Below are 26050 nucleotides of genomic sequence, written 5' to 3'. Positions count from 1 at the left end.
AAGTAGCCGCGGGACAGATTTGTCGAGAACGCACGCAAGTTGAGATGGCCACTGTGTGAGAGAACGAAAGAGAGCCCTCTGGCCTAGCGGAAGGCTGTCGGCAGCGTTGAGGACCTGGTTAGGGCTGCAGACCATCCGTTTACGCGGGTAGCACTAGGCGCAGTTTCTGAGGGATTTTCTTCAAGGTGCCCCCGAAGAAGGCCTTCGACAGCCCGAGGAAGCCGAGGGCTTGGAGTCTGGGCTTGAGCGGGGATCACGAGGGAGGCGGTTTCCTGCAGCCTCAGTGCCGTCCCGCGGCTGACTGCCGAGTGCTTCCACGCGCCTGGCACTTGTCTGGGTATTTCACGTGTATTATTCCAGCGGTCCTTGGAAAGCGAGGCAGGAGTTGGGTGAGATTCGTAAGGGACTCCGTCCAGGGTTATATATCTCAGAAACTGAAGACATGAGGTCCAGACCCAGGTTTCTCTTTCAAGGCTTCAGCAGCCACAGAGTTTCTAAAAGGAGTGGTCCCACAGTTCCCTGGCAGGTGGTTGGTGCGTTGAATGGGATTTCAAGGAGCTGGTGCTAGACCAGGTGACCGAAGGGACAGAGCCATATTAAGTAGACACTACCACATGTCGAGAGAAACGTATCAGCTAACGAGGGAGCATGTGGATAAATCTGTGATTTGTTGGGGCGCCTGGGTGGCTCAGTCGGTCGGGCGTCCGACTTCGGCTCAGGTCGTGATCTCACAGCCTGTGGGTTCGAGCCCCGCGTCGGGCTCCGTGCTGACAGCTCGGAGCCTGGAGCCCGCTTCAGATTCTGTGTCTCTTTCTCTCCCTCTGCCTCTACCTCGCTCATATGCTATCTCTCTCAAAAACAAATAAACATTTAAAAATTTAAAAAAAAAAAAAAGAAATGTTATTGCCTGTATCCCCGAATAGAGCTTTCATACATTCAAAGATGTCTATAAGCAGTGTTGTGCTAATAAATACGTGTGACAGTCTGCTCTCAGGAAGAACAGCCTAATTTGTAGCATTTGGTCATAAGTAATGTAAGTTCTCTACCAGGCCAATTTCAAGCTGCCAGACATGAAATACAGGCGGGAAAACGTGTGTAGACAGTTCTCAGAGCTGGCGTGAGCCAGCTCCAGCGCCCCATGACCTAAAGAATTTTTAAAAATTTTTTAATGTTTTATTTTTGAGAGAGAGACAACGCACGAGGGAGAGAGAGAGACGGTGGGGGAAGGGCAGAGAGGGAGGGAGATGCAGAATCCAAAGCAGGCTCCAGGCTCCGAGATGTCAGCCCAGAGCCCCACGCGGGGCTCTAACTCACGGACCGCGAGATCGTGACCTGAGCCGAAGTCGGACTCTCAACCGACTGAGCCACCCACCCATGACCTAAAAAATTTTTTTAAAAATCAGGTAAGAAAAAGATTTTTTTCCCAATGTTCCCACTTAATCCACTAATTTATAAACTATTTAACTTGTTCAGAATTTATCTGGAGACTTTATATAGTATGAATTCTTCAATTCATGTACTTATGTCCAGTATCACGTTGCATATTTTCAAGTCATAACAAGATCTATAATTTTAGAGTTAGGAAAGATGGCTATCCTAAAATATACTTTTGTTCTTCAAAAGTAACGTAATGAGCGAGGTGCCCGGCTGGCTCAGTCAGTGGAGAACGCGACTCTTGATCTCAGGGTTGTTCGAGCCCCACGCTGAGTGTAGGGATGACTTAAAAATAAAATCTTCAAAAAACAAAACAGAACAAGTGTAATTAGTAAGATGAAAGTGGCTGAAGCCAAACAATGTGTAGTTTAACAGCAGTTAAATTTTTTAACGATCCTAATAAGTTGAATGTCATCACAATATACAGTATAATAAAACTCAGTAAAACAGAGAACAAGGTATATCAGCAAAAGGTTTTGTTGATGTGTTAGCCCCCACTGGAAATGCTTCAAGTGGTAGATAAAATTCTGCCTTGACCCGGAAAAACATGGCATTGATAAATCTGTGTCTCCAGTACATTCAGAAACTGTTGCAGGTAACAGACTCTTACCTATCACACAGATAGAAGCCTAAAATCAAACTCCCCCATGCTTTTAAGGTTTATGGGATAAGCGTAGAACCGAAAGCAAGTCGTTGTTTAACAGTGACTGTTTTTCTCCCATTGAACTGGAATAGACCTGTTTTTTACCCCATGCATAATTCCATTAAATTGTGGCATGACAGTACGTTTCTTTTAACATGTAAAAAGGTGAATAAAGCAATCTTCAACGTATTAAAACACATGGAGATTATACTTTTCACATGACTTAGTTTATAAATAAATCAAGTGCAGTGGTTTTGAGTTCTTGTTCAAAGACAATATTTTTTTAATCTGATATCCTTTCAACTTGTACTTTTCTAGGGAGCTGTTGATGAGAGTTTGCTCAAAGTGCCATGTTTTTATTTTAAAAAGAATGTTGAGTCATATATTCACAAGTTATTGTCCAAATGATTATAAATATTTTTAAGTAAATCTAAGCTTTTGATGTAAAGCCATTGATTACTTGATCAACTTTGGTATCCAAAAATATTAGGAACCATTAATTATGATTAACATTCTTTTTTTTTAATTTTTTTTAACATTTATTTATTATTGAGAGACAGAGACAGAGCATGAGCAGGAGAGGGGCAGAGAGGGAGAGACACAGAATCCAAAGCAGGCTCCAGGCTCTGCGCTGTCAGGATAGAGCCCGACACGGGGCTTGAACTCATGAACTGCGAGATCGTGACCTGAGCCGAAGCCGGACGCCCAACTGACTGAGCCACCCAGGCGCCCCTAATTATGATTATCATTCTAAAGGCAGTAACCCAAGTGAATTTTAAGTTTCTCTGATCTTGATAATTTTTCTACATTGGAAAAAAAACTGTTACAGATGCATCAGAGCAACATTTTACATAATTTTTATAAATCTCTATCAGAAGTAGGTTACCAAGTATAAGTTGCACAAACAAATTGAGTATAGAGTGTGACAAATTGGAGCAAGTATGGACTTAAGCAGCTTCTCTGGGGGCACCTGGGTGGCTCAGTCGGTTAAGCGTCCAACTTCCGCTCAGGTCATGATCCCACAGTACATGAGTTCGAGCCCCGCGTCCGGCTGTCCGCTGTCCGTGCAGATCCTGCTTCGGATCCTTCTGTCTCCCTGTCTCCCTGCGTCTTCTCCACTCATGCTCTCTCTCTTTCAAAAATAAACATTTAAAAAAAAAAAAAAAGTTCCTGGAAATGAAGAGGAAAGCTCTTGAGAAAGACAGTGGTGCATGCCAAAAGTTAGAACAAACAAATTTTTTTTTAAATCAGCTTCTCTTCATCTTCTGCTCCCCACACCCCTTTCACCACACTAATGCTTTGTTTGATTCAGCATGTCAAGAGGCCAGCCGCTCCGTGGGTACCGCCGGAGGTGCCTCGCGGGCCTTCTGACAATATTAAAATGGAATGCCACTGGTTCCTGACATCAATTTTATATTTTAACATTTAGATTTATGGAGAATTTACAAACAGAGGTCCAAGAAATGGAATTCCTTCAGTTTTCTAAAGGTTTGAGTTTCATGAGAAAAGAAGACTTTGCAGAATGGCTACTTTTTTTCACTAACACTGAAAATAAAGACATCTATTGGAAAAACGTAAGAGAGAAGTTGTCAGCAGGAGAGGTTCGTATGCCTTTTTATTATGCTTTTGGTAAAGATGAAATCATGTTAAAAACATTTATATAATTAAATAAAGTAACTTTCAAAGTAACCCAAACCATGTTACTCTCTTATTTGAGTGTAAAATCAAGGTGAGAAATGGTGTTTACATTTTCTTATGAATGAATTCCTGCCCAGATGGAATCAGTATTCCAAACAGGAGTTTTGCATTTCCGGTAAAGTCGGTAATAACAATGTCCACTGTCACCACTGTTGTTCTGGAAGTCAGAGCCAGTACAAATTAACAGAATAAAAGAGTATGAACCTTTGGAAGGAGGGACAGTTGGCTTTGTTTGCATAGATGTGATTCTATGCCTAGAGAACCCAAGAGAATCAAACTGAAAAGCTATTAGAAACAGCAAAAATTCAGTGAAGTGCCTGTTACAATGCTAGTATGTTAGCAGTAGCTGCCCAGTGTGCAAATTACAGGTTAGAAAAGGTAATGGCAGGGGCACCTGGTGGCTCAGTCGATTAATCCGGATGTCAGCTCAGGTCATGATCTCACTTGTTCGTGAAATCGAGCCCCACATTGGGCTCTGCACTGACAGCGTGGAGGCTGCTTGGGATTCTCTCCCTCTCCCTCCCTCTCCCTCTCTCTCTCTGCCCCTCCCACATTCTCCCTCTCTCACTCTCAAAATAAATAAGTAAACATTAAAAAAAAAAAAAAAGAAAAAATGTAATGGCATAAGTGTGTATATATACACTTTTTTTTTAATGTTGATGTGTATGTTTATATATATGTATATTAAGTAATGATTGCCAAACTATTAATAATGATTAATATACTGTTGTAAGATTTGAAGTGATTTTTTACTTTATATATTGCTTTTACTTTATTGTTCCAAAAAATAGTATTGGAGTGGGCATATGTTTTTATATAATTTTTTCATTTCTTTTTTTTAATGTTTATGTATTTTTGAGAGAGACAGAGAGTGAGCAGGGGAGGGCAGAGAGAGAGGGAGGCACAGAATCCAAAGCAGGCTCCGGGCTCTGAGCTGTCAGCACAGAGCCCGACGCGGGGCTCGAACTCACGAACCGTGAGATCATGAGCTGTGCTAAAGTGGGAGGCTTAACCGACTGAGCCACCCAGGCGCCCCTATATAATTTTTTAAAGCTATTTCTATAGTGAGGGAAAAGATAATAAAATATAATTAAGATCTCATTTGTAATTGAAATAGAAACACATAAAATTAAAAATGAATTTAACAAGAAATACATGAAAATGAAACTTTAAAGTCTTGATAGATATAAAAGAAAACTTGCCTAATTATAGCGCTATCTCCTATTATTGAATGGGAAGTCTTAGTATTATAGATGTAGCACTTGTCCCTCGGAGTCATCTGTAAATGTAACGCTTATACTGGAACAGCCTGGGTCTGCTGCAGTTCTAAAACTGCCGTGCTGTCCCCGTGGCCAATGTAAGGAAGATCTCTTTCTCAGTCGTGCTACATTTCCACTGTGGGCTGCCAGGCGCCTCTGCCTACTCAGTTGCTCAGGGACCCAGACTCTTCAAGCTCTGCCACCTTGGAGCTTTACCGGCTGGAAAAAACATCATCTTCAGAGGCCGTGGCAGGAAAAGAAAGGAGTGAGCACATTCCAGCAATTAAGTGTGTTGGCCTAGAAACATCACACTTGGCTACCGGCCAGACTAATCACATGACCCCACATAGCTGCAAAGAAGCAGAAAGGTGTAATCTTTCCTATGTGCAGGAACCAAAAAGTATTGGTGGACAGTAATGGGTTTCAATAAAAATGTCATCAGATTGTCATGAGTGAACTAGACAGGCCGTAAAAGTTTCTATGAAAAGAATGCCGCAGGGACAAGAGATATCCAGGAAGTCTCTATAACTTCTCCTGTTTTGCTATGAACCTGAAATGGCTTTTAAAAAATTAAGTCTTTGGGGTGCCTGGGTGGCTCAGTATGTCAAGTGTCCGACTTCAGCTCAGGTCATGATCTTGCCGTTCTGAGTTCAAGCCCCGCATCGGGCTCTGTGCTGACAGCTCAACCTACTTAGAATTCTGTGTCTCTCGCTCTCTCTGCCCTTCTCCCACTCACACCCTGCCTCTCTTTCTCTCAAAAATGAATAAATGTTTTAAAAATTTTAAATAATAAAAATTTTTAAAATAAAATAAAAAATTAAGTCTTTAAAAAGAGAATATTGAGATATTAAAATATATTACCAAATATTGATAACTAGAACAGCCTGTTACAATGAATTTGGCAGACCTATCAATTGAACAGAATATAAAGTCCAAAACTAGACCCAAATACACATGGAAATCTAGCATATGTGAATTCATATTGTAAATTAGCTGGGTAAAAGAGGAGTTATTAATAAATGGCACTAGGTTAATTGACTGGCCATCCGAGGGAGAAATGAACGTAAATCTCTGCCTCACTCCTTACTCTAAAATTCCAGATAGATCTAAGAATTAAATGTTACAGGGGAAAATGAAACTGAGTATGTAGAGAAGGAAACTTGGAAACAATCCTCTCAGAGTAGGGTATGCATATTTCTCTAGGCAAAACTCAGAAGCTTTCAAGGAAAAGTTGATGAAATTGCTGTCTAAAAGTTAAAAATTCTGTTGCTTTCCCCTCATCCCCCTCAAAACTAGGATCAAAGTCAAAAGAAAAAAATTAACAAACTGGGGGGAGGGAAGAAATATTGGCATCATATGTAATGGGCCCATTTCTTTAATTTATCATGAGATCTTTAAAAATCAAGAACTTTGAAAGGTCTTAAATTTTGCCCTATTTAATGTATAAAGGGATCCTAAAAACCAGTGTGTTAATAAATGTAAAGTATCTGAGATTTTATCTATTTGGAAGTTAGCCTGTACCATTTCATGGATGCTGACCGAAGATACAAGACTATTGGGTCAGAGACAAAGAACATTATTATTCATAGCATAGCGACAGCATGAGCATCATGTTTGTGTCAGTCCTCCCTCGCCTCCCAAGTCCCATGGGGACCATGCTGAGTACCCCGTGGATGCTGCCCACACACGTAGCCAAGAAAGCTCATCTTCAGGAGTCTGAATCTTTTATAATGGGCAGTAGGCAAAACTGTGCTCTACTTCCAAAGCAGACGTCGTCAATATTCTAGGCTGTTCGCTATACAAATGCCCTTAGAAAGATAGTCTGGAACAATAAAGTAGTTGGAGCTTCTCTTTGAAAGATGTGCAGCAACGTGAGAGGCCCATGGAGACTTGTCTCTCAGCAGTAAGCCACATAACAGCTCATTAAAAATCTCGGCAGAGGACATAAAAAAGACACAAGAATAGAAATCCACAAGTCACCAATAAGAACAGAAGAGAAAAGTGTTTAAACTTCATTCACAGCTAAAGACCTACAGATTCAAACATTGATGGCATGCTATTTTTCACCTATCAGTAAAGGAAAAATCAGAAGGTTGCACCGAGTGGCGGCTTTGAGATTACGATACAGAGGAACGGCCACTCTTCTGCTAATAAGATGTATTCTTAAGAGTACAAAGCAAAGTGTAGAAATGTGTGAAGAGGACACTCCCACTGTGTAAAACAGGGGTGTGTGTATGCTCTTTTATACGAGTAGAATATTTCTGGAAGCATACGCAAAGAATTGGTAACAGTGCTTTACCTCTGGGAAAGGGAACTGGAGGTCAAAGGAGGGAAAAAGACTTTTTGTTTTTTATCCATTCTAGAATTTGTTTTTTTACCATGTGTATATGTTACCTCTTCAAAGACTTAACGAAATTTTAAAAGTAAAACTTCCATGAATTTACCAAGGCTGCGGGCAGTGAAACTTGAATAAGACCACCACCTATATGCAGAGGACATGATCCTGAAGGTGCCTACAAAAGAAACCATTTATATATACATATATACATATATATATATATATTCAGAGAGAGAGCGAGTGTGAGCAGGGGAGCGGGCAGAGGGAGAGAGAGAGGGAATCTCAAGCAGGCTCCCTGCTCAGCATGGAGCCTCACGGAGGGCTCCATTCCACGACCCTGGGATCATGACCTCAGCTGAAATCAAGAGTTGGACGTTCAACCGACTGAGCCACACAGGTGCCCCGAGAAACTTTTTTTTTTTTTAGGCAGGGAAGAATTTACTTTCAAATTAACAGTTTTCATACTTTGTTTACTTTTTCAGTGGAAAAACTAGTTTTTCTAACTTATTTCTGTTTTGTTTTTATGGGCAGAGGTTTTGAAGTTAGGAACCAAGGTTCAAATCCTGATTGTTCCACTTGGTAGATCTTGAGCAAATTACTTCCTTCCTGAAAGGTTACTTCGCTAAGGCTTGGAGAGGCTAAGACCACGTACACAGTAAATGGCAGAACTGGAATTAAAGCACAGCTTTTCTGTCTCCAAAACCCAGTGCTCTTACTCCGTGCTGTGTCCACGGATAAAGCAGGAAAGCAAGGAGGCAGAGCACTTAACGGGGTATTAGTTTCCTCAGCCTGCCGTAACAAAATGCCACAGGCCGGATGGCTCAAACAACTCATTCATTTTCTCACAACTCCGGAGCCCGAAGTCCAAGATCAAGGTGCCGGCAGGTTGGTTTTTGGTGAGGCCTCTCCTCCCAGCTTGCAGACCACCACCGCCTTCTCACCCTGTCCTCACGAGGCCTGTCGTCTGTGCTTACGTGGGGAGTGAGCGTGCGCTGCTGTCCCCTTCTCTTATCGGGACATCGGTGCTATCAGAGTGGGGTCCTACCCTTGTGACCTCATGTAGCCTTAATTGCTTCCCTAAAGGTCCAAGTACAGTTACGTTGGGTGTTTGGGTTTCGGCCTGTGGATCTTGCGGAGACAGTTCGGTCTGTGACACAGGGCCACCCCAGTTCTCGCCCTGCGCGATCCGGGAGACGCCTTGCACACAGTGTGCAGTCTGCACAACCATGCACGGTGGCCCTGCCCGTCTTTTTAATAGACTTTCTTGGACGGCCATGAAAGTTCACAAGCTTTATGACAGAAACAGGACTTACGCTTCTGCTTATATTCTAAGATCAGTTTTACAAAATCGTAATTAACACTCACTTTTGTTATTTTATTAGAGTATTAGTTTGGATGAGTTCAAGTCCTTTTGTCATTTTGCCACCCACCTAGAAGATTTTGCTATTGCCATGCAAATGTTTAGTTTAGCTCACCGTCCTGTCAGACTGGGTAAGTTACGTGACTTCGTTTAATTTTTATCATCTACAAATAACATCACTCTGTTCTTCAACTAGAACATACCAGTCAAGGAGCCAATTACCAGTGAAACAGTTGATTAGCCTTTTAATTAATTCAGTGTGGTTACTCTAGACTTACAAGGACTCTCACATTTAACAATTATGTTATTTGCTTTTACTTTCTGATTTCCTAAAAAGGAAAAGGGAATATTTAAATATGTTCTTTAGAACATTGATTAAATTAAAATAGGCTGCCTCTTTCAGTTACTTTCAAGACATTTCTCAGCCAAATGTATTATTTCAACATATCCTTAATGAGTATTTTTTGTTTTGTTTTACTTCCGTGATAATGAACATTGAGACTTAATTTTGCTTCTCAAATAATAAAATTCAGGCTAATTCCACTTAGACTATTTCACACAGTTGATGAGTTGTTTTATGTTTTCTTTTTTCAGCGGAGTTTAAGAGGGCCGTGAAAGTAGCAACAGGGCAGGAACTCTCAAACAATATTTTGGACACCGTGTTCAAGATCTTTGATGTGGATGGTGATGAATGTCTTAGTCATGGAGAGTTTCTCGGGGTGTTAAAAAACAGGATGCATCGAGGTTTATGGGTAAAGATTTTGAGTTTTTAATAACTACGTTTACATGTAATTAAGTGAATGGCATTACACCTAGAATTTGGGCAATGCGTGTGTGGTCGTAAATGGAGGTTTTTTTCATTTGTAAAGAGATTATAAGCCATGATCACAAACTGAGATGTCTCCTTCAGATGGGATCCAGTATTTTCCTTTGTTTTTTTTTTTTTTTAAATCTGAATCTAATCAGAAACTGTTATTCAGAAATCATTTTACTTTGGGCTCTGTAGTTAGACACACCTAAATTCAAATCCCAGCTCTGTCACCAGCTGCCTAATCTTGCAAAGCCACTTAACTTTTCAGAGCCTCCCATTCCTCATCTGTACAATGAGGAAACTAATAGAATCTACCAGAAAACAATGTTGTAAGAATTAAGCGTAAAATACTTGGGATAGTGCCTGAGACAGTTGAAGTAAATGTTAGCCATTGTTATTGTATTCAGATTCTTCACATATTAGTCTATACCTGTGGGACAAATAAAACTCAAAATTTTGTTTAAATTGGAATCTGCTTAGAAGCACCATCATAAGGGTAGTATGCTAAGCGAAATTAGAGAAAGACAAATATCATATGACTTCACTCATATGAGGACTTTAAGAGATAAAACAGATGAACATAAGGGAAGGGGAAGAAAAATAATATAAAAACAGGGAGGGGGACAAAACAAAAGAGGCTCATAAATGTGGAGAACAAACTGAGGGTTGCTGGAGGGGTTGTGGGGGGGGGGGTGAGCGAAATGGGGGAGGGGCACTAAGGAATCTACTCCTGAAATCATTGTTGCACTCTGTGCTAACTAATTTGGATGTAAATCAAAAAGTAAATAAATTATTAATTAAAAAAAAGAAGCACCCTCATAAAAGCAGTCTGCAGGTTGAAAAACAAGGGTGGAAAGAAAACTGTATGGTAAGAGGCAGTTCAGCCAGAAGAAAGGAGAGAATGAGGGAGAGAATGTGGTGGATTCATGAACAGCCCCCTTCATTTACTCCTCAGAAAAGCTCATGATTTTTCCTGCTACCCACATTATTAATGGAAAATGAGTAAATATGATTTCTGTTAGCAAATGTGTCTCTCAAGCTTTGTGGGCATCCAGCATCTCATTGTGAATAATCCTGTCCCTGAAAATGAAACCAGCCTTTGCAGTAACGATTTAATATACCCACGAGCCTCTGCCATTTCTCGAAGACATTAAATAGAGCTGTAAATCGATCAGGAGAAGAATATATATAAAATCTAAAAGAGGGACACCTGGGTGGCTCAGTCTGTTAAGCGTTTGACTCTTGATTTCGGCTCAGGTCATGACCTCACCAGTTTGTGAATTCGAGCCCCGAGTCAGGCTGCACCCTGATAGCTGATGGCGCAGAGCCTGCTCGGGATTCTCTCTCTCCCTCCCTCTCTGGCCCTCCCCCACTTGTGCACGCATGCTCTCTCCCTCTGTCTCTCTCAAATAAATAAACTTTTTAAATAAATCTAAAACTTTAGCAGGGCACCGGTGTGGCTTAGTTGGTTTAGTTTCCAACTCTTGATTTCGGCTCAAGTTGTGATCTCACCGTCGTGAGATAGAGCCCCATGTCGGGCTCCGCGCTGGGCATGAAGCCGGCGTAAGACTCTCTCTCCCTCTCTCTCTCTCTCTCTCTCTCTCTCTCTGCCCCTCTCCTGCTCACACACGCTAGCTTGCTCACTCGTTCACTCTCTCTAAAAAAAAATTTCAACTGGCAGATTTGCTTCCATTTGGGAGATATCCAGCAACGCCGTCCTCCTGTGCTCACCAAGGATACAAATGTTTTTTAACCTTTACTTTCTTCTTTAACAGAGGAATAATACTCATAGAACTTTTTAATTCACAGAGCACTTAGGTGAATTATAGTCTTTTTTCTTAAAGCCTCTTATAAAATATATTGTTTCTTTTTAACTTAGGTAGGTTTAAATCAGAGTTTTAGGCTTATAATTTATATTCCACATAGCTAAATAAAGTTCACCATAAAAAGGAAAACATTATAAAATATTATAAAGCGTCATGAAATAATTACATTTTTTAAAACCAATATATGAAAGAAATTGCCCACGATCTTCATTATCTTCTAACGGAAGAGGCTCCAATCACGTGCACTTAGCCTCCACTCTTGAGTTACCCAAGGCTGTTCTTACGTCACGTTCACGTTTTCTCCTTTACCCCGTCCTACGTACGGTTTTGTTGGAATCCTCCTTCACAACATAATCCATCTCAGGGACTCTCTGAAGGCACGTGGGAAATAAATGCCAACAGAGCTCGCATGGAATCGTGTTTAACCTTGAAGAGAATGATCTCTTTACTTTCACTTTGTGTTAACAGGTGCCACAGCAGCAAAGTATACAAGAATACTGGAAATGTGTGAAAAGAGAAAGCATTAAAGGAGTAAAAGAAGTCTGCAAACAAGCCGGAAGAGGTCTCTTTTAGAAAAAGATAATACGGGAATTACATTGCTCCGAACGTCAGAATTTGGAATTGTTTTTTAAGTACTAGATGTTTGTCTTCTGGAGTCTTCATCGATTTTCTTTGTAATATAAAGACGCCTTGTATTTACTTCCTGATTCAGTAATTTCTTGATAAAATTTCATTAAAGAACTTAGTAAATACAGGTACCGGATTCTGTCAGAGGGCCTAGAATTGAAGTCATGCTTTGTACTTTGATAAGATTGAAAACCTCGTTATTCACTGATTTCTTAGACAAGTAGTAAAACATCTCTTTGGAAGGGTGTCAGTTAGTAATTACAGAAAAAAATAATTGACACACAAGGCTAAGATCAAGGCCAGGAGTCCTGGTGTTCCCAGTAGCACAAATTCAGTTAAGAACATTTCACATTTTCTTGTCTGTGTCTCATATCTCATAAGCTTCTTGTACATTTTATTTCAGTTAGCTGTATATTAATTGTCCTAAAAATAATGTGTAAATTTCAATATCGTATGTGGAAACCAAATAAAGTATTTCCACAGATACAAAAATTACATTTTTAATGTGTTCTTTAAAACTTTTTTATAAATATAAATACTCTCATCCTTGCCAACCACATTAGTTCGGGTTCTTAAAAACTAGCGTAATTGGGGGATCCCCTGGCTGGCTCGGTCAGTGGAGCAAGCAAGACTCTTGATCCTGGGTCTGTGGGTTCAAGCCCCACACTGGACGTAGATGTCATTTAAAATAAAATTTAAAAAAACAAACTACAGTGTTTTTGGGAGAATCTTGAACACAACGTCGGGGTCTCATGGCATATATTGGGTTGTGGGTAAATATTTAAAATGGCACTAAAAATTGGCATTAAATATAAAATGCTGTTGTAAGTAAAATGGCATTTTTAAACACAATAAGTGAAAATTACTTAAAAAAAATGTTTAATGTGTATTTGTTTTTGAGAGACAGCATGAGCAGGGGAGGGGGAGAGAGAGAGGGAGACACAGAATGTGAAGCAGGCTCCAGGCTCCGAGCTGTCAGCACAGAGCCAAACGCAGGAAAATTGTATTTTAAAGCTAAGCTACTTAAATAAGAATATTGCAAATATTTGAAACATGTTTCGGGGTGCCTGGGTGGCTCAGTCAGTTAAGTGTTCGACTGGATTTCAGCCTGGGTCCTAATCTCACTCTCATGAAATTGAGCCCGGCGTCGGGCTCCAAGCCGAGCGCAGAGCCTGCTGAAGAGTCTCTCTCTCCCTCTCTCTGCCTCACCCCTCCACTTCTCCTTCTGTCTCTCTCTAAAATTAAACAAACAAAAAAAAAGAAAAAGTTTTAAAAATAGTAATAATAATAAATAACTAAAACATGTTCCATTCCCTGGTTAAACGGCTGATTCTGAGACCAGAGCAGGGAAAGTACAAGATGAGCCTGGAAGTAAGAGATAATAATGAGGATGTCCCAAATGTAGCAAAAAGGCACGAGCGACTTGAAGGGGCTCCCCCTGGCCGAATCCCGTACAATCTGAGTATCAAAGTAATTAATGTCAGCAATGGATCGTAACCTACCGACTAAGAATCCGTGAGGCCAACAGGTGGAGAAGCAGGGGGATCCATACGTCCGGCGTCTCTCAAACAAAGAAGTGCCGAAGCCAAAGGACTTTGAGCACCAGAGCCTGGGAGGAAACGAGTCTGAATCTACCAGGAAGAAAATGGGAAAGCGGGAAAAGGGAGAGGTGCGTAACTGCGAGCCGGGGGAGACAAAAGGCCGCGCGGGCGCGGAGGGGAGGGACCCCCTTCTGCGGAGGGACGAAGGGAAGAGAAAGAGTGGCCAGGACAGTGCAGGACCTTATCCGGACAGGAGACAGGCCTCGGACTGAGACAGAGGGATCCGATCTCTGCCTGGGGGGCTTTCTTCGGACTGGGGTCTGGGGCCCGCTCCCTGTTCGCGCACCTGGGGAGGAGGGGAGCCAGGGGCCTGGGTGCGGGGGTAGGTCAGGGGCTCAGTCCGCAGCTGGAGAAAGCGGTTCCCTGCCTGGAGGGCTGCGCGATAGCACAGAACCCGCCTGCGTCCACCCCCCCCCCCGCCCCGCCCCCACCTCCACCCCCCCCCGCCCCGCCCCCACCTCCACCCCCCCCGCCCCGCCCCCACCTCCACCCCCCCCCGCCCGCACCTCCACCCCCCCCGCCCGCACCTCCACCCTCCCACCCCGCCCCCACCTCCACCCCCCCACCCCCACCCCCGTGCAGTGGCTGGGCCAAGGGTGCAGTCTGCAGGAGGAAAAGGCCGCCGTGTCCCTGGAGTCCGCCACCCCGGGGCTCGCAGGGCCAAGGGCAGCGGCTCTCCGTCTGCAGTAGGAGAAGGCGGTCGTCCCTGAAGTGCGGCGGCAGAGACGAAGCCACAGGACCACACGTGGCCACGACGAGAGGCGCTTCCCCAGCGCCAGAGCGCAGGGAGCACGACTTGGAATCCTAGCCAAGCGCAGGGTCAGGGGTGTTGGCGGAAAGAGAAGGACCCCCCCCCCCCCGCCACGTCTGCGCCCCTGGCACAGTGAGGACGACTCAAACGGAGGCCACCGGGTGGGCTCCGTGGAGAAGAGACTGGGGGCTCACCATTCCCCCCTCCCCCCAAGGTGGGGGGACTCAGGGATCACCCCCTGGGCCCATAGTGGAGGTGGGGCCAGATTACGCCAAGCCACGCCCCTTTGCCCTGGGCAACTGCGCATCCACCGGAGCAGCACCGACCCTGTGGACAGCTCCTCCCCACAAGCGCTGCAGCGTTGCCTGGATTGACTGTAGGTCAACTCTGGATGAGCAGATATATTCTCCCCCCCCCACCCCCACCCCTGCCCCATTTCTCCTCCTTATCTCCTCCCTCCCCTAGGCTGGTCACTCTGGTCATTGGTCTCTCCAAACAGGCATAGTTAATCCATTGTCTTGCACATGTTCTACACCTCCTTCTTTACACTCCTTTCTCTCTCTCTGGAATTATCAAGCCATATAGTTGCTCTGAGTAACTTTCTCTTTGTTTCATTTTCCCTGCCTCCTTTATTTTCCTTTCTCTCTCTCATGATTAAGCAGTTTAGTCTCTCAGCCTGGTCAGTGTTTATTTTTTTCTCCCCTCTGTCATTTCTCTCTTTGTACTCTTCCATCAGCACCGCCCCCACCCTCTTCTCTACTTGTAGTCGGTGTTTTTTGGGTTTTTGGTTTTAGTCTTTAGGTTTTTGTTTTTCTTTGTGTCATTTATGTGTTTGTGTGCTTTTGTCTCCTGTTTGTCTATCTGTTTTCCTTTCCAGGGCTACTCCAAGGAACAAATCAAAGCACACCTGGTGGAGGGTCCAAACTGTCACTACGAGTAGGGTAATAAAATAAACTCACAACAGAGAGCAAGTAACAATCGCCAAAAAAACACCTGCTGAAGGGCCAGGCCCTGGACAATGCATGACCCTCCTTTAATACAGCAGTGCTCGCAGGTGCAGAGCACACAACAAGCGTTTAAAACACATGAGGGACAGAAAACTAGCCAAAAGGACGAAAAGGAAGAATTCTCCTCCAAAGAAATTCCAGGAAGTAGCAGTAGCTAACGAGTAGATCAAAACCAATTTAAGCAATATAATGGAACAAGAATTCAGAATAATAGTCATAAAATTAATTGCTGGGCTTGAAAAAAAACATAGAGGACAGCAGAGAATCTATTGCTGCAGAGATCAAGGGACTAAAAAATAATCATGATGAATTTAAAAATTCTATAAATGAGGTGCAAAATAAAATGGAGGCAGCCACAGCACAGATTGAAGAGGCAGAGGGGAGAATATGTGAGGTAGAAGATAAAATTATGGAAAAAGAGGAAGCTGAGAAAAAAGAAAAAAAAATCCAGGAGTATGAGGGGAGAATCGGAGAACTAAGTGATGCAATCAAACACAACAATATCTGTATAATAGGAATTCCAGAAGAGTAAGAGAGAGAGAAAGGGGCTGAAGGTGTACTTGAACAAATCATAGCTGAGAACTTCCCTGATCTGGGGAAGGAAATAGGCATTGAAATCCAAGAGGCACAGAGAACTCCCTTCAGATGTAACTTGAATCGATCCTGCACGACATATCATAGTGAAACTGGCAAAATACAAGGATAAAGAGAAAATTCTGAAAGCAGCTAGGGATAAACAGGCTCTAACCTACAAAGGGAGACCCGTAAGACTAGTGGCAGACCTATCTACTGAAACTTGGCAGGCCAGAAAGGAATGGCAGCAAATCTTCCATGTGATGAACAGAAAAAATGTGCAGCCGAGAATCTTTTATCCAGCAAGTCTGTCATTCAGAATAGAAGGAGAGAGAAAGGTTTTCCCAAACAAAAACTGAAGGGATTCATCACCACTAAACCAGTCCTACAAGAGATCCTAAGGGGGACTTTGTGAGTGAAATGTTGCAAGGACCACAAAGTACCAGAGACATCACTACAAGCATGAAACCTACAGACATCACAATGACTCTAAACCCATATCTTTCAATAATAACACTGAATGTAAACAGACTAAATGCTCCAACCAAAAGACATAGGGTATCAGAATGGATAAAAAAACAAGACCCATCTATTTGCTGTCCAAAAGAGACTCATTTTAGACCTGAGGACACCTTCAGATTGAAAGTGAGGGGATGGAGAACTATCTATCATGCTACTGGAAGTCAAAAGAAAGCTGGAGTAGCCATACTTATATCAGACAAACTAGACTTTAAATTAAAGGCTGTAACAAGAGATGAAGAAGGGCAATATATAATAATTACAGGGTCTACCCATCAAGAAGAGCTAACAATTATAAATGCCTATGTATCGAATATGGGAGCCCCCAAATATATAAAACAATCACAAACATAAGCAACCTTATTGATAAGAATGTGGTAATTGCAGGGGACCTTAATACTCCACTTACAACAATGGATAGATCATCTAGACACAGAACCAATAAAGAAAAAAGGGCCCTGAATGATACATTGGATCAGATGGACTTGACAGATATATTTACAACTCTGTATCCCAAAGCAACAGAATATACTTTCTTCTCGAGTGCACATGGAACATTCTCCAAGATAGATCACATACTGGGTCACAAAACAGCCCTTCATAAGTATAAAAGAATTGAGATCATACCATGCACACTTTCAGATCACAATGCTATGAAACTTGAAATCAACCACAGGAAAAAGTCTGGAAAACCTCCAAAAGCATGGAGGTTAAAGAACACCCTACTAAAGAATGAATGGGTCAACCAGGAAATTAGAGAAGAAATTAAAAGATATATGGAAACAAATGAAAATGAAAATACAACAATCCGAATGCTTTGGGATGCAGCGAAGGCAGTCCTGAGAGGAAAATACATTGCAATCCAGGCCTACCTCAAGAAACAAGAAAAATCCCAAATACAAAATCTAACAGCACACCTAAAGGAACTAGAAGCAGAACAGCAAAGACAACCCAAGCCCAGCAGAAGAAGAGAAATAATAAAGATCAGAGCAGAAATAAACAATATAGAATAAAAAAAACAGTAGAACAGATCAATGAAACCAAGAGTTGGTTTTTTGAAAAAATAAACAACATTGATAAACCTCTAGCCAGGCTTCTCAAAAAGAAAAGGGAGAGGACCCAAATAGATAAAATCAGGAATGAAAAGGGAATTATTACAACCAATGCCTCAGAAATATGAGCAATTATCAAGGAATACTACGAAAAATTATATGCCAACAAGCTGGACAACCTGGAAGAAATGGACAAATTCCTAAGCACCTACACACTTCCAAAACTCAAACAGGAAGAAACAGAAAATTTGAACACACTCATAACCAGTGAAGAAATTGAATCAGTTATCAAAAATCTCCCAACAAATAAGAGTCCAGGACCAGATGGCTTCCCAGGGGAGTTCTACCAGACATTTAAAGCAGAGATAATACCTATCCTTCTCAAGCTGTTCCAAAAAATAGAAAGGGAAGGAAAACTTCCAGACTCATTCTACGCAGCCAGCATTACTTTGATTCCCAAACCAGACAGAGACCGAGCAAAAAAAGAGAACTACAGGCCAATATCCCTGATGAATATGGATGCAAAAATTCTCAACAAGATACTAGCAAATCTAATTCAACAGCTTATAAAAAGAATTATTCACCATGATCAAGTGGGATTCATTCGTGGGCTGCAGGGCTGGTTCAACATTTGCAAATCAATCAATGTGATACATCACAGTAATAAAAGGATAAGAACCATACGATCCTGTCAATCGATGCAGAAAAAGCATTTGACAAAATTCAGCATTCTTTCTTAATAAAAACCCTTGAGAAAATTGGGATAGAAGGAGCATACTTAAACATCATAAAAGCCATTTATGAAAAGCCCACAGCTAACATCATCCTCAATGGGAAAAAACTGAGAGCTTTCCCCCTGAGATGAGGAACACGACAGGGATGTCCACTCTCACCACGGTGTTTAACATAGCGTTGGAAGTTCTAGCATCAGCAATCAGACAACGAAAGGAAATTTGTCAAAGGCATCCAAATTGGCAAAGATGAAGTCAAACTTTCACTTTTTGCAGATGACATATTATAGCTGGAAAACCCAATAGACTCCACCAAAAGGCTGCTAGAACTGATACATGAATTCAGCAAAGTCGCAGGATACAAAATTAATGTACAGAAATCAGTTGCATTTTTATAAACTAATAATGAAGCAACAGAAAGACAAATAAAGAAACTGATCTCATTCATAATTGCACCAAGAATCAAAATACCTAGGAATAAACCTAACCAAAGATGTAAAAGATCTGTAGGCTGATAACTATATAATGCTTATGAAGGAAATTGAAGAAGATGCAAAGAGATGGAAAAACATTCCATGCTCATGGATTGGAAGAATAAATATTATTAAAATACTTAACAAAGTATTAACAATACTACCCAAAGCAATCTACACATTCAATGCAATCAAAATTGCACCAGCATTCTTCTCAAAGCTAGAACAAGCAATCCTAAAATTTGTATGCAACCACAAAAGACCCCGAATAGCCAAAGTAATTTTGAGGAAGACCAAAGCGGGAGGCATCACAATCCCAGACTTTAGCCTCTCCTACAAAGCTGTAATCATCAAGACAGCATGGTATTGGCACAAAAACAGACACATAGACCAATGGAATAGACTAGAGACTCCAGAATTGGACCCACAAAAGTATGGCCAACTAATCTTTGACAAAGCAGGAAAGAATATCCAATGGAAAAGAGACAGTCTCTTTAGCAAATGGTGCTGGGAGAACTGGACAGCAACATGCAGAAGAATGAAACTAGACCACTTTCTTACACCATTCACAAAAATAAACTCAAAATGGATAAAGGACCTGAATGTGAGACAGGAAACCATCAAAACCCTAGAGGAGAAAGCAGGAGAAAACCTCTCTGACCTCAGCCGCAGCAATTTCTTACTGGACACATCCCCAAAGACAAGGGAATTAAAAGCAAAACTGAGCTATCAGGACCTCACCAAAGATAAAAAGCTTCTGCACTGCAAAGGAAATGATCAGCAAAGCTAAAAGGCAACTGACAGAATGGGAAAAGATATTTGCAAATGACATATTGGACAAAGGGCTAGTATCCAAAATCTATAAAGAACTCACCAAACTCCACACCCGAAAAACAAATAATCCAGTGAGGAAATGGAGAGAAGACATGAATAGATACTTTTCTAAAGAAGACATCCAGATGGCCAACTGACACATGAAATGATGCTCAACGTCGCTCCTCATCAGGGAAATACAAATCAAAACCTCACTGAGATACCACTTCATGCTGGTCAGAATGGCTAAAATGAACAAATCAGGAGACTATAGATGCTGGTGAGGATGTGGAGAAACGGGAATCCTCTTGCACTCTTGGTGGAATGCAAACTGGTGCAACCACTCTGGAAAACAGTGTGGAGGGTCCTCAAAAAATTAAAAATAGATCTCCCCTATGACCCAGCAATAGCATTGCTAGGAATCTACCCAAGGGATACAGGAGTGCTGATGCACAGGGGCACTTGTACCCCAATGCTTATAGCAGCACTTTCAACAATAGCCAAATTATGGAAAGAGCCTAAATGTCCATCAACTGATGAATGAATAAAGAAGATGTGGTTTAAACATACAATGGAATACTACTTGGCAATGAGAAAGAATGAAATCCGGCCATTTGCAGCAACGTGGATAGAACTGGAGGGTATTATGCTGAGTGAAATAACTCAGAGAAAGACAGATGCCATATGTTTTCACTCATATGTGGATCTTGAGAAACTTAACAGAAGTCCATGGGGGAGGGGAAAGGAAAAAAAGTTACAAACAGAGAGAGAGGGAGGCAAACCATAAGAGGCTCTTAAATACGGAGAACAAACTGAGGGTGGATGGGAGGTGGGACGGAGGGCGGGGTGGGTGATGGGCATTGAGGAGGGCACTTGTTGGGACGAGCACTGGGTGTTGTATGGAAGCCAATTTGACAATAAATTATATTAAAAAAAATAAATAATCCATGAGCTTACACTGATAACTGACTGACTGACTAATGGGACAAGAGAAACCCCTCCCTCTACAGCTGTCAAATGATAAGACCTTGAAATACGCCAGCCTGCTAAGTGGGAGACTCGTGTGATTTAATGTTTCAGAATGACAAGGGGTGAAAGCTTTTGTCCAATTATTATAAAAAACACTTATTTTGCTGCTGATTAGGAAACAAACTTGTTCTCATTTTAGAAATAACTAATTCTTGTATTTCTCTATTGTAGAACCAAACCAAGAGAAAGGAGAAACAGTACAAATGGAGAATGTGCATCCACCATCATTTCCTCTGTTAGCCACGAAAATACTGTCTGATTCTCTCCTACCTGTCTGCTCACTTGTACTTAGGGGTATAAAAACCAAAAACTAGGATAGTTTCTGGTGTCTTCAGAGTCTCAACTTTTCCAGCCCCTCCCCTGCTGCTGACCCCCCTGGCTACTTTCCACACCATCCCATGACTACCCTGCTCCCACCCTATAAAACCCTTGGCCTTTCCCCACACAGGCCACGTGCTTTTCATTGTCACGTTTCCCTACCCCCACGCCTTTACACACACCCCAACTTCTCCTGACGGCAATGCTTTTCCCTCTCCTGTCCTCCTGGTGAAGCTTTAGACCTCAAGTTGCTGTCTACATATCAAGTTTGTGTCTACTAAACTATTAAAATTGTCATCTTTATATAATCTAGCTGACTACCTGACACAGAAGGCATCCAACAAATATTGGTTAAACAAAGGAAGGGAAGAGGAGAAAAGGACAGAAGAGAAAGGCAAAGAGTGGAAGAGAAAGGAAGGAAGGAAGGGTTTTAACGTCTGTCAGCCAATAACGGTGCAAACGAGGACCTACGAGGTTGCTGAGCATAAAATGGTGAATTAAGACAAATGGTCACTTATGGAACACAGTTGAATGTTTAGTTCTAAAAAAGCAAAAAAATTTAAATATACCATTACAAATTGATTGTTTAAAAATAGAGCAATGTTAGGGGCGCCTGGGTGGCTCAGTCGGTTTGAGTGTCCAACTTCGGCTCAGGTCGTGATCTCCTGGTTTGTGAGTTTGAGCCCCGCATCAGGCTCTGTGCTGACAGCTAAGAGCCTGGAGCCTGTTTCAGATTTCACACTCTGAAATTTTCAGAGCTTGACTGTCTCTCTCTGCCTCTCAAAAATAAACATTTTAAAAAATGTTTAAGAAATAAAGCAATTTTGGAGAACTGCAATAAACTTTCTTAAACCAAGAGTTTTCAGGAATTGAGGATACAGTTTTCAATTTTTCTAAGACAAAAAGTGTTCTAAGCAAAAAGTCTGAAAATGAATAGTTCATTATCACTGTCTATGATTGCTGCAAACAACTCGATCCCATTTGAAAAGAATATGGATAAAATATCTGTATCAAATAAGCAAATTAGATTTCCCAATGTCTCCTCGTAGGAGTGTGGAGACAGTCACCTTGAAAGCAGCTGCACTTCCTAATCTGAGCTGAATTTTCAGGCATTTCCTTTACTGTGATTATGTTGAATAAATGATCACTAAGTCTCCTACTATTTTGGTGGTTAGCTTGTATTTCTCTGCTTCTCGAAGGCAGGGAGGGGGGTGGTTGTCCATTCCTGAGCCCTGCCTCCACCTGTCTTCTTGTCCACTGCCATCTCATGAACACCTCTGGCTTCTGTTGCCTCCCCTGAATTCCTGGCCCAGTTACATTCAGGATGTCTGCATTTGGTTGGTCCAACTCAGCATGTCCAAAATTGATCTGGTCATCTCCCCCTCTTGTCCCAAACCTTCTTCACATGTGTTCCTCTATTTCAGCAAGTTCCTCTATTTCTATTTCAGTGACCAAACCAGGAAGCAGGGAGTTGTCCTAGAATCTTACTTCCCTATTCCTCCATATTGAATGAAATTCTGTCAATTCTACTTCCTCAAAATCTCCCAAACTTGCTCTCCACCTTCCAGCCCCATTGCCGCTGCCTTAGTAGAGGCCTGGAGCAGTTAGTTATTACTGACATCGCCACAATAGAATCCTAACTGTTACCCTCCAGGCCCTGCCCCCAGTAAAAGCACAGTGATTAAGCATCCAAACTGTTGTTAGACTGGGTTTAAATCTCCATCACTTACCAACTTTCTAGCCTTTGGCAAAGTACTTAACTTTTAAGTGCCCCCATCCTCATCTAAAACGTGGAAATGATTATCATTCCAGTGTGGTAGTGTTTTATGAGGATTAAATGAGATAATATTTAAAATGCATGGGAGTACATCCTCATTATGTGTTAAACTACTGTTGTTAACATCTTTCAAATCCGCCTTCAGAACAGATTGATTTTTCAAAAACAAATCTGATCACATTACTCCACTACTACCATTCCTGTGACACTACAGTCGCTACAAAATAAAATTCAAGGGGCACCTGGGTGGGTCAGTCTGTTAAGCATCTTCGCGACTTCGACTCAGGTCATGCTCTCATGGTTTGTGAGTTCAAGCCGGGTTCTGTGCTGACAGCTCAGAGCCTGGAGCCTGCTTCAGATTCTGTGTCTCCTCCTCTCTCTGCCCCTCCCCTACCCATGCTCTGTCTCTCTGTCTCTCAGTAGTAAATAAATGTTAAAGAAAAAATTTTTTAAATAAAATAAAATTCAATTCCTACCTGATCTCGCCCCACCTACCTTTCTGGCCTCATCTCCTAACCCTCCCTCCCCGGACCCCACACCTCACACCAAAATTACTTGTTAGCACTCCAGCTGGCTGTGTTCTCACTCTGCATGTATTTGGACTTGGTGCTTCTGCTGAAGATGTTCCCACCTGGCTAACTTCTTCAAGTGCCACTTCATTTGTGAAGTTACTCGTTTTTCTCCCAGCTTTTCCCTCAACCTCATTTAGGAAGTCCCTCTCTTAGCTCCCTCAACATCTTTTCCACCTCTTTCAAACCTCACCAAGTATACTGAAATTTTTCTCTTGCCTCTCGGACTCAACTAGCAGCTCATTAAGAACAAGGATCTATGGTTCTTTTAAGACCATCTCCCCAGCATCCATCAAAGAGCTGGCACATCGTGGTTGCTCAAAAATATGGGAGAAATCAGAAAGAAAAAGGAGGGAAGGAAGGAGGAAGAAAAAAATGAGATGAGTAATATCCCCATATGTGCATGGCCTTCCCTGGTAGTTCAGCTTTTCTGTTATAGGATGGACAGGAAAAAGAAGACCACTCTCTCAGGATCTGTCTTAGCAGAAGTACAAGACAGTTCTGGTTTGGCCTCTGCCTTGGACATAGAGGGCAAGTGAGAGAATCTGGCCAGGGCTCTGATCTGGTCGAAAGGCAGAACAGGTGCTGCACACAGAAACAAAGGCGAAGTTCCCTCCCGAGACAGAAATAGGTTTACCGTCAGGGAGTTCAAGAATATAAACAAACATAACATAGAGAACGATGTCAGGAAAGATGGCAGAGTAGGAGTCCCAAGAATCTGTCTCTCCACATAAACCACTACTGAGCTGGCGGGAACTGGCTAAAGTTACTATTGTGGAACTCAAGTTCAGCATCTGTGGGAGAGCTCAAGGAAGAGGCTGACAAATTTTGGTGAATCTGAGCCTTTTGCAAGGTTGCAGTTACCAGCCTACATCCCAGCAGCAGGCAGCTGTGGATGTAGCCACCTACATTCCTTGTGTGGCCTACTAGAGCCAGGAGGGGCAAAAAGTTTGTCGTGTTGATGGCTGATTGCTGCCTTTGGTCACTGAAGGCCCAACACAGAGGTCAGCCATTTTTCAACACCCACTTCCTATGAGCAGCTTCTGAGTCACATGGAATTTAACGAGGCAAAACTTTTTCCCCCTTACTCTTAGGAGCCAGACATGTAAGGAAATCTTTGTCAGGTCAGGGCTGGACACAGAGAAAATTGAAAAGAAACTTCGATGACTACAAAACAAAAAGTATACACTTCAAAAAATAGTTTGGAAAAGCCACAAGTGGATGGATCTAATCCGAAGGAAAAAAAAATCCCAGAGGAGTGGAAGAATTTAGGTTTCCAGAGTTCCTATAACATAGACTATTGAGTTTTCAACAAAAAGTTATAGAATATAAAAAGCAAGAAGCAGGTATGATCTTTTCACAGGAAAAAAAATTTCACAAAAATCATCCCTGAAGAATCCCAGATACTGGAATTAATACTCAAAGACATTAAATTAACTGTCTTAAATATGTTCAATGAGCTAAAGGCAACGATGGACAAAGACCTTTAGGACAATTTCCTTTAGGAAATCAGGAAACTGATGTCTGAACAAAATAAGAAGGTCTATAAAGAGAAATTATGAAAAGGACCAAAATAGATCACTAGAGGGACTTAGCAGCAGACTTGAACAGGCAAAACAAAGAATGGGTGAACTTGAAGACAATGCATTTGAAATGATGTGGTCTCAGAAATGGAAATAAAAAAGAATGAAGAAAAATGAACAGTCTGAAGGACCTGTGGGACACTGTTAAACATACCAAGGTATGCATAGGTATCCCAGAAGAGAGAAAAAAGCAGGAGCAGAAAACATATTTGAAGAAATAATAGCTGAAAACTTCCCAAATCTAATGAAAGCCATGAATATACACATCCAAGGAACTCAATGAACTTTAAAACTATAAAATTCTTAGAAGAAAACATAGGGAACAAGCTCATGACATTGGATTTGGCAATAATTTCTTAGATATGACACCCAAAGCACAAGCAACAAAAGAAAAATTAGGTAAATTAGTCTTCACCAAAATTAGAAAGATATATTTATCAAAGGAAAGTATCAAGAAAATGAAAAGAGGGGTGCCTGGGTGGCTCAGTAGGTTGAGCTTCCGACTTCGGCTGGGCTACTGATCTCACAGTTGATGGGTTTGAGCCCAATGTCTGGCTCTGTGTCAATAGCACAGAGCCTGGGGCCTGCTTTGGATTGTGTGTCTCCCTCTCTCTCTGCCCCTCCTCCACTTGTGCTCTGTCTCTCTCAAAATTAAATAAAAATGTTTAAAAAATGAAAATAACCCATAGGATGGGAGAAATATTCACAAATCATATACTTGATAAAGGATTAAAAACCAGAATATATAAAGACCTACAACTCAACAACAAAAACAACCAGATTCAAAAAATATGCCAAGGACTTGAGTAGACAATTCTCCAAAGAAGATATACAAATGGCCACTGAGCACATGAAAAGATGCCGAACAGCATTAGCCACTAGGGAACCAAATCAAAACCAATTCACACCCATTAAGATGCCTATTATCAAAAAAAAAAAAAAAAACCCTGAAAATACCAATTTTTGGTGAGAATGTGGAGAAATGGGAACACTTATTCATTGTTGGTGGGAATTTAAAATGGTGCAGCCACTCATGAAAAACAGTTTGGTGGTTCCCCCAAAATGTAAACATAGAGTTTACATACGATCCAAGAATTCCACCCCTAGGAATTGAAACAGATATTTGCATGACAATATTCATTATTGTTCATGCATCATTATATACTTAGCCAAAAGACACTCAAGTATCCATCAACAGATGAATGGAAAAACAAATTATGGTATATCCATACAACAGAGTATTATTCAACCACAAAAA

The 26050-nt window shown here is 41.7% G+C and overlaps 1 protein-coding gene across 1 annotated transcript in view; it reads left to right on the top strand.

Moving 5' to 3' along the window:
* MICU2 (mitochondrial calcium uptake 2) overlaps positions 1–12488 on the top strand; it is a 146685-nt gene extending 134197 nt beyond the window's left edge. The window contains exons 9-12 of the mRNA XM_047077727.1: positions 3507–3678; positions 8755–8863; positions 9327–9484; positions 11838–12488. Coding sequence (XP_046933683.1) covers positions 3507–3678; positions 8755–8863; positions 9327–9484; positions 11838–11942 — 544 coding nt within the window. The 3' untranslated portion in view covers positions 11943–12488. The remainder of the gene's footprint in view (positions 1–3506; positions 3679–8754; positions 8864–9326; positions 9485–11837) is intronic.
* The last annotated feature ends 13562 nt before the right edge of the window (positions 12489–26050 follow it).

The sequence above is a fragment of the Lynx rufus genome, unplaced genomic scaffold (genome assembly GCF_022079265.1).
Source record: "Lynx rufus isolate CCGP_SWC_20201006 ecotype Redwood Valley unplaced genomic scaffold, mLynRuf1.p SCAF_1, whole genome shotgun sequence".
In the NCBI taxonomy this organism is placed as follows: Eukaryota; Metazoa; Chordata; class Mammalia; order Carnivora; family Felidae; genus Lynx; species Lynx rufus.
Note: the sequence above shows the minus strand (reverse complement) of the source record. Positions and strands in the feature narration are given on the sequence as shown.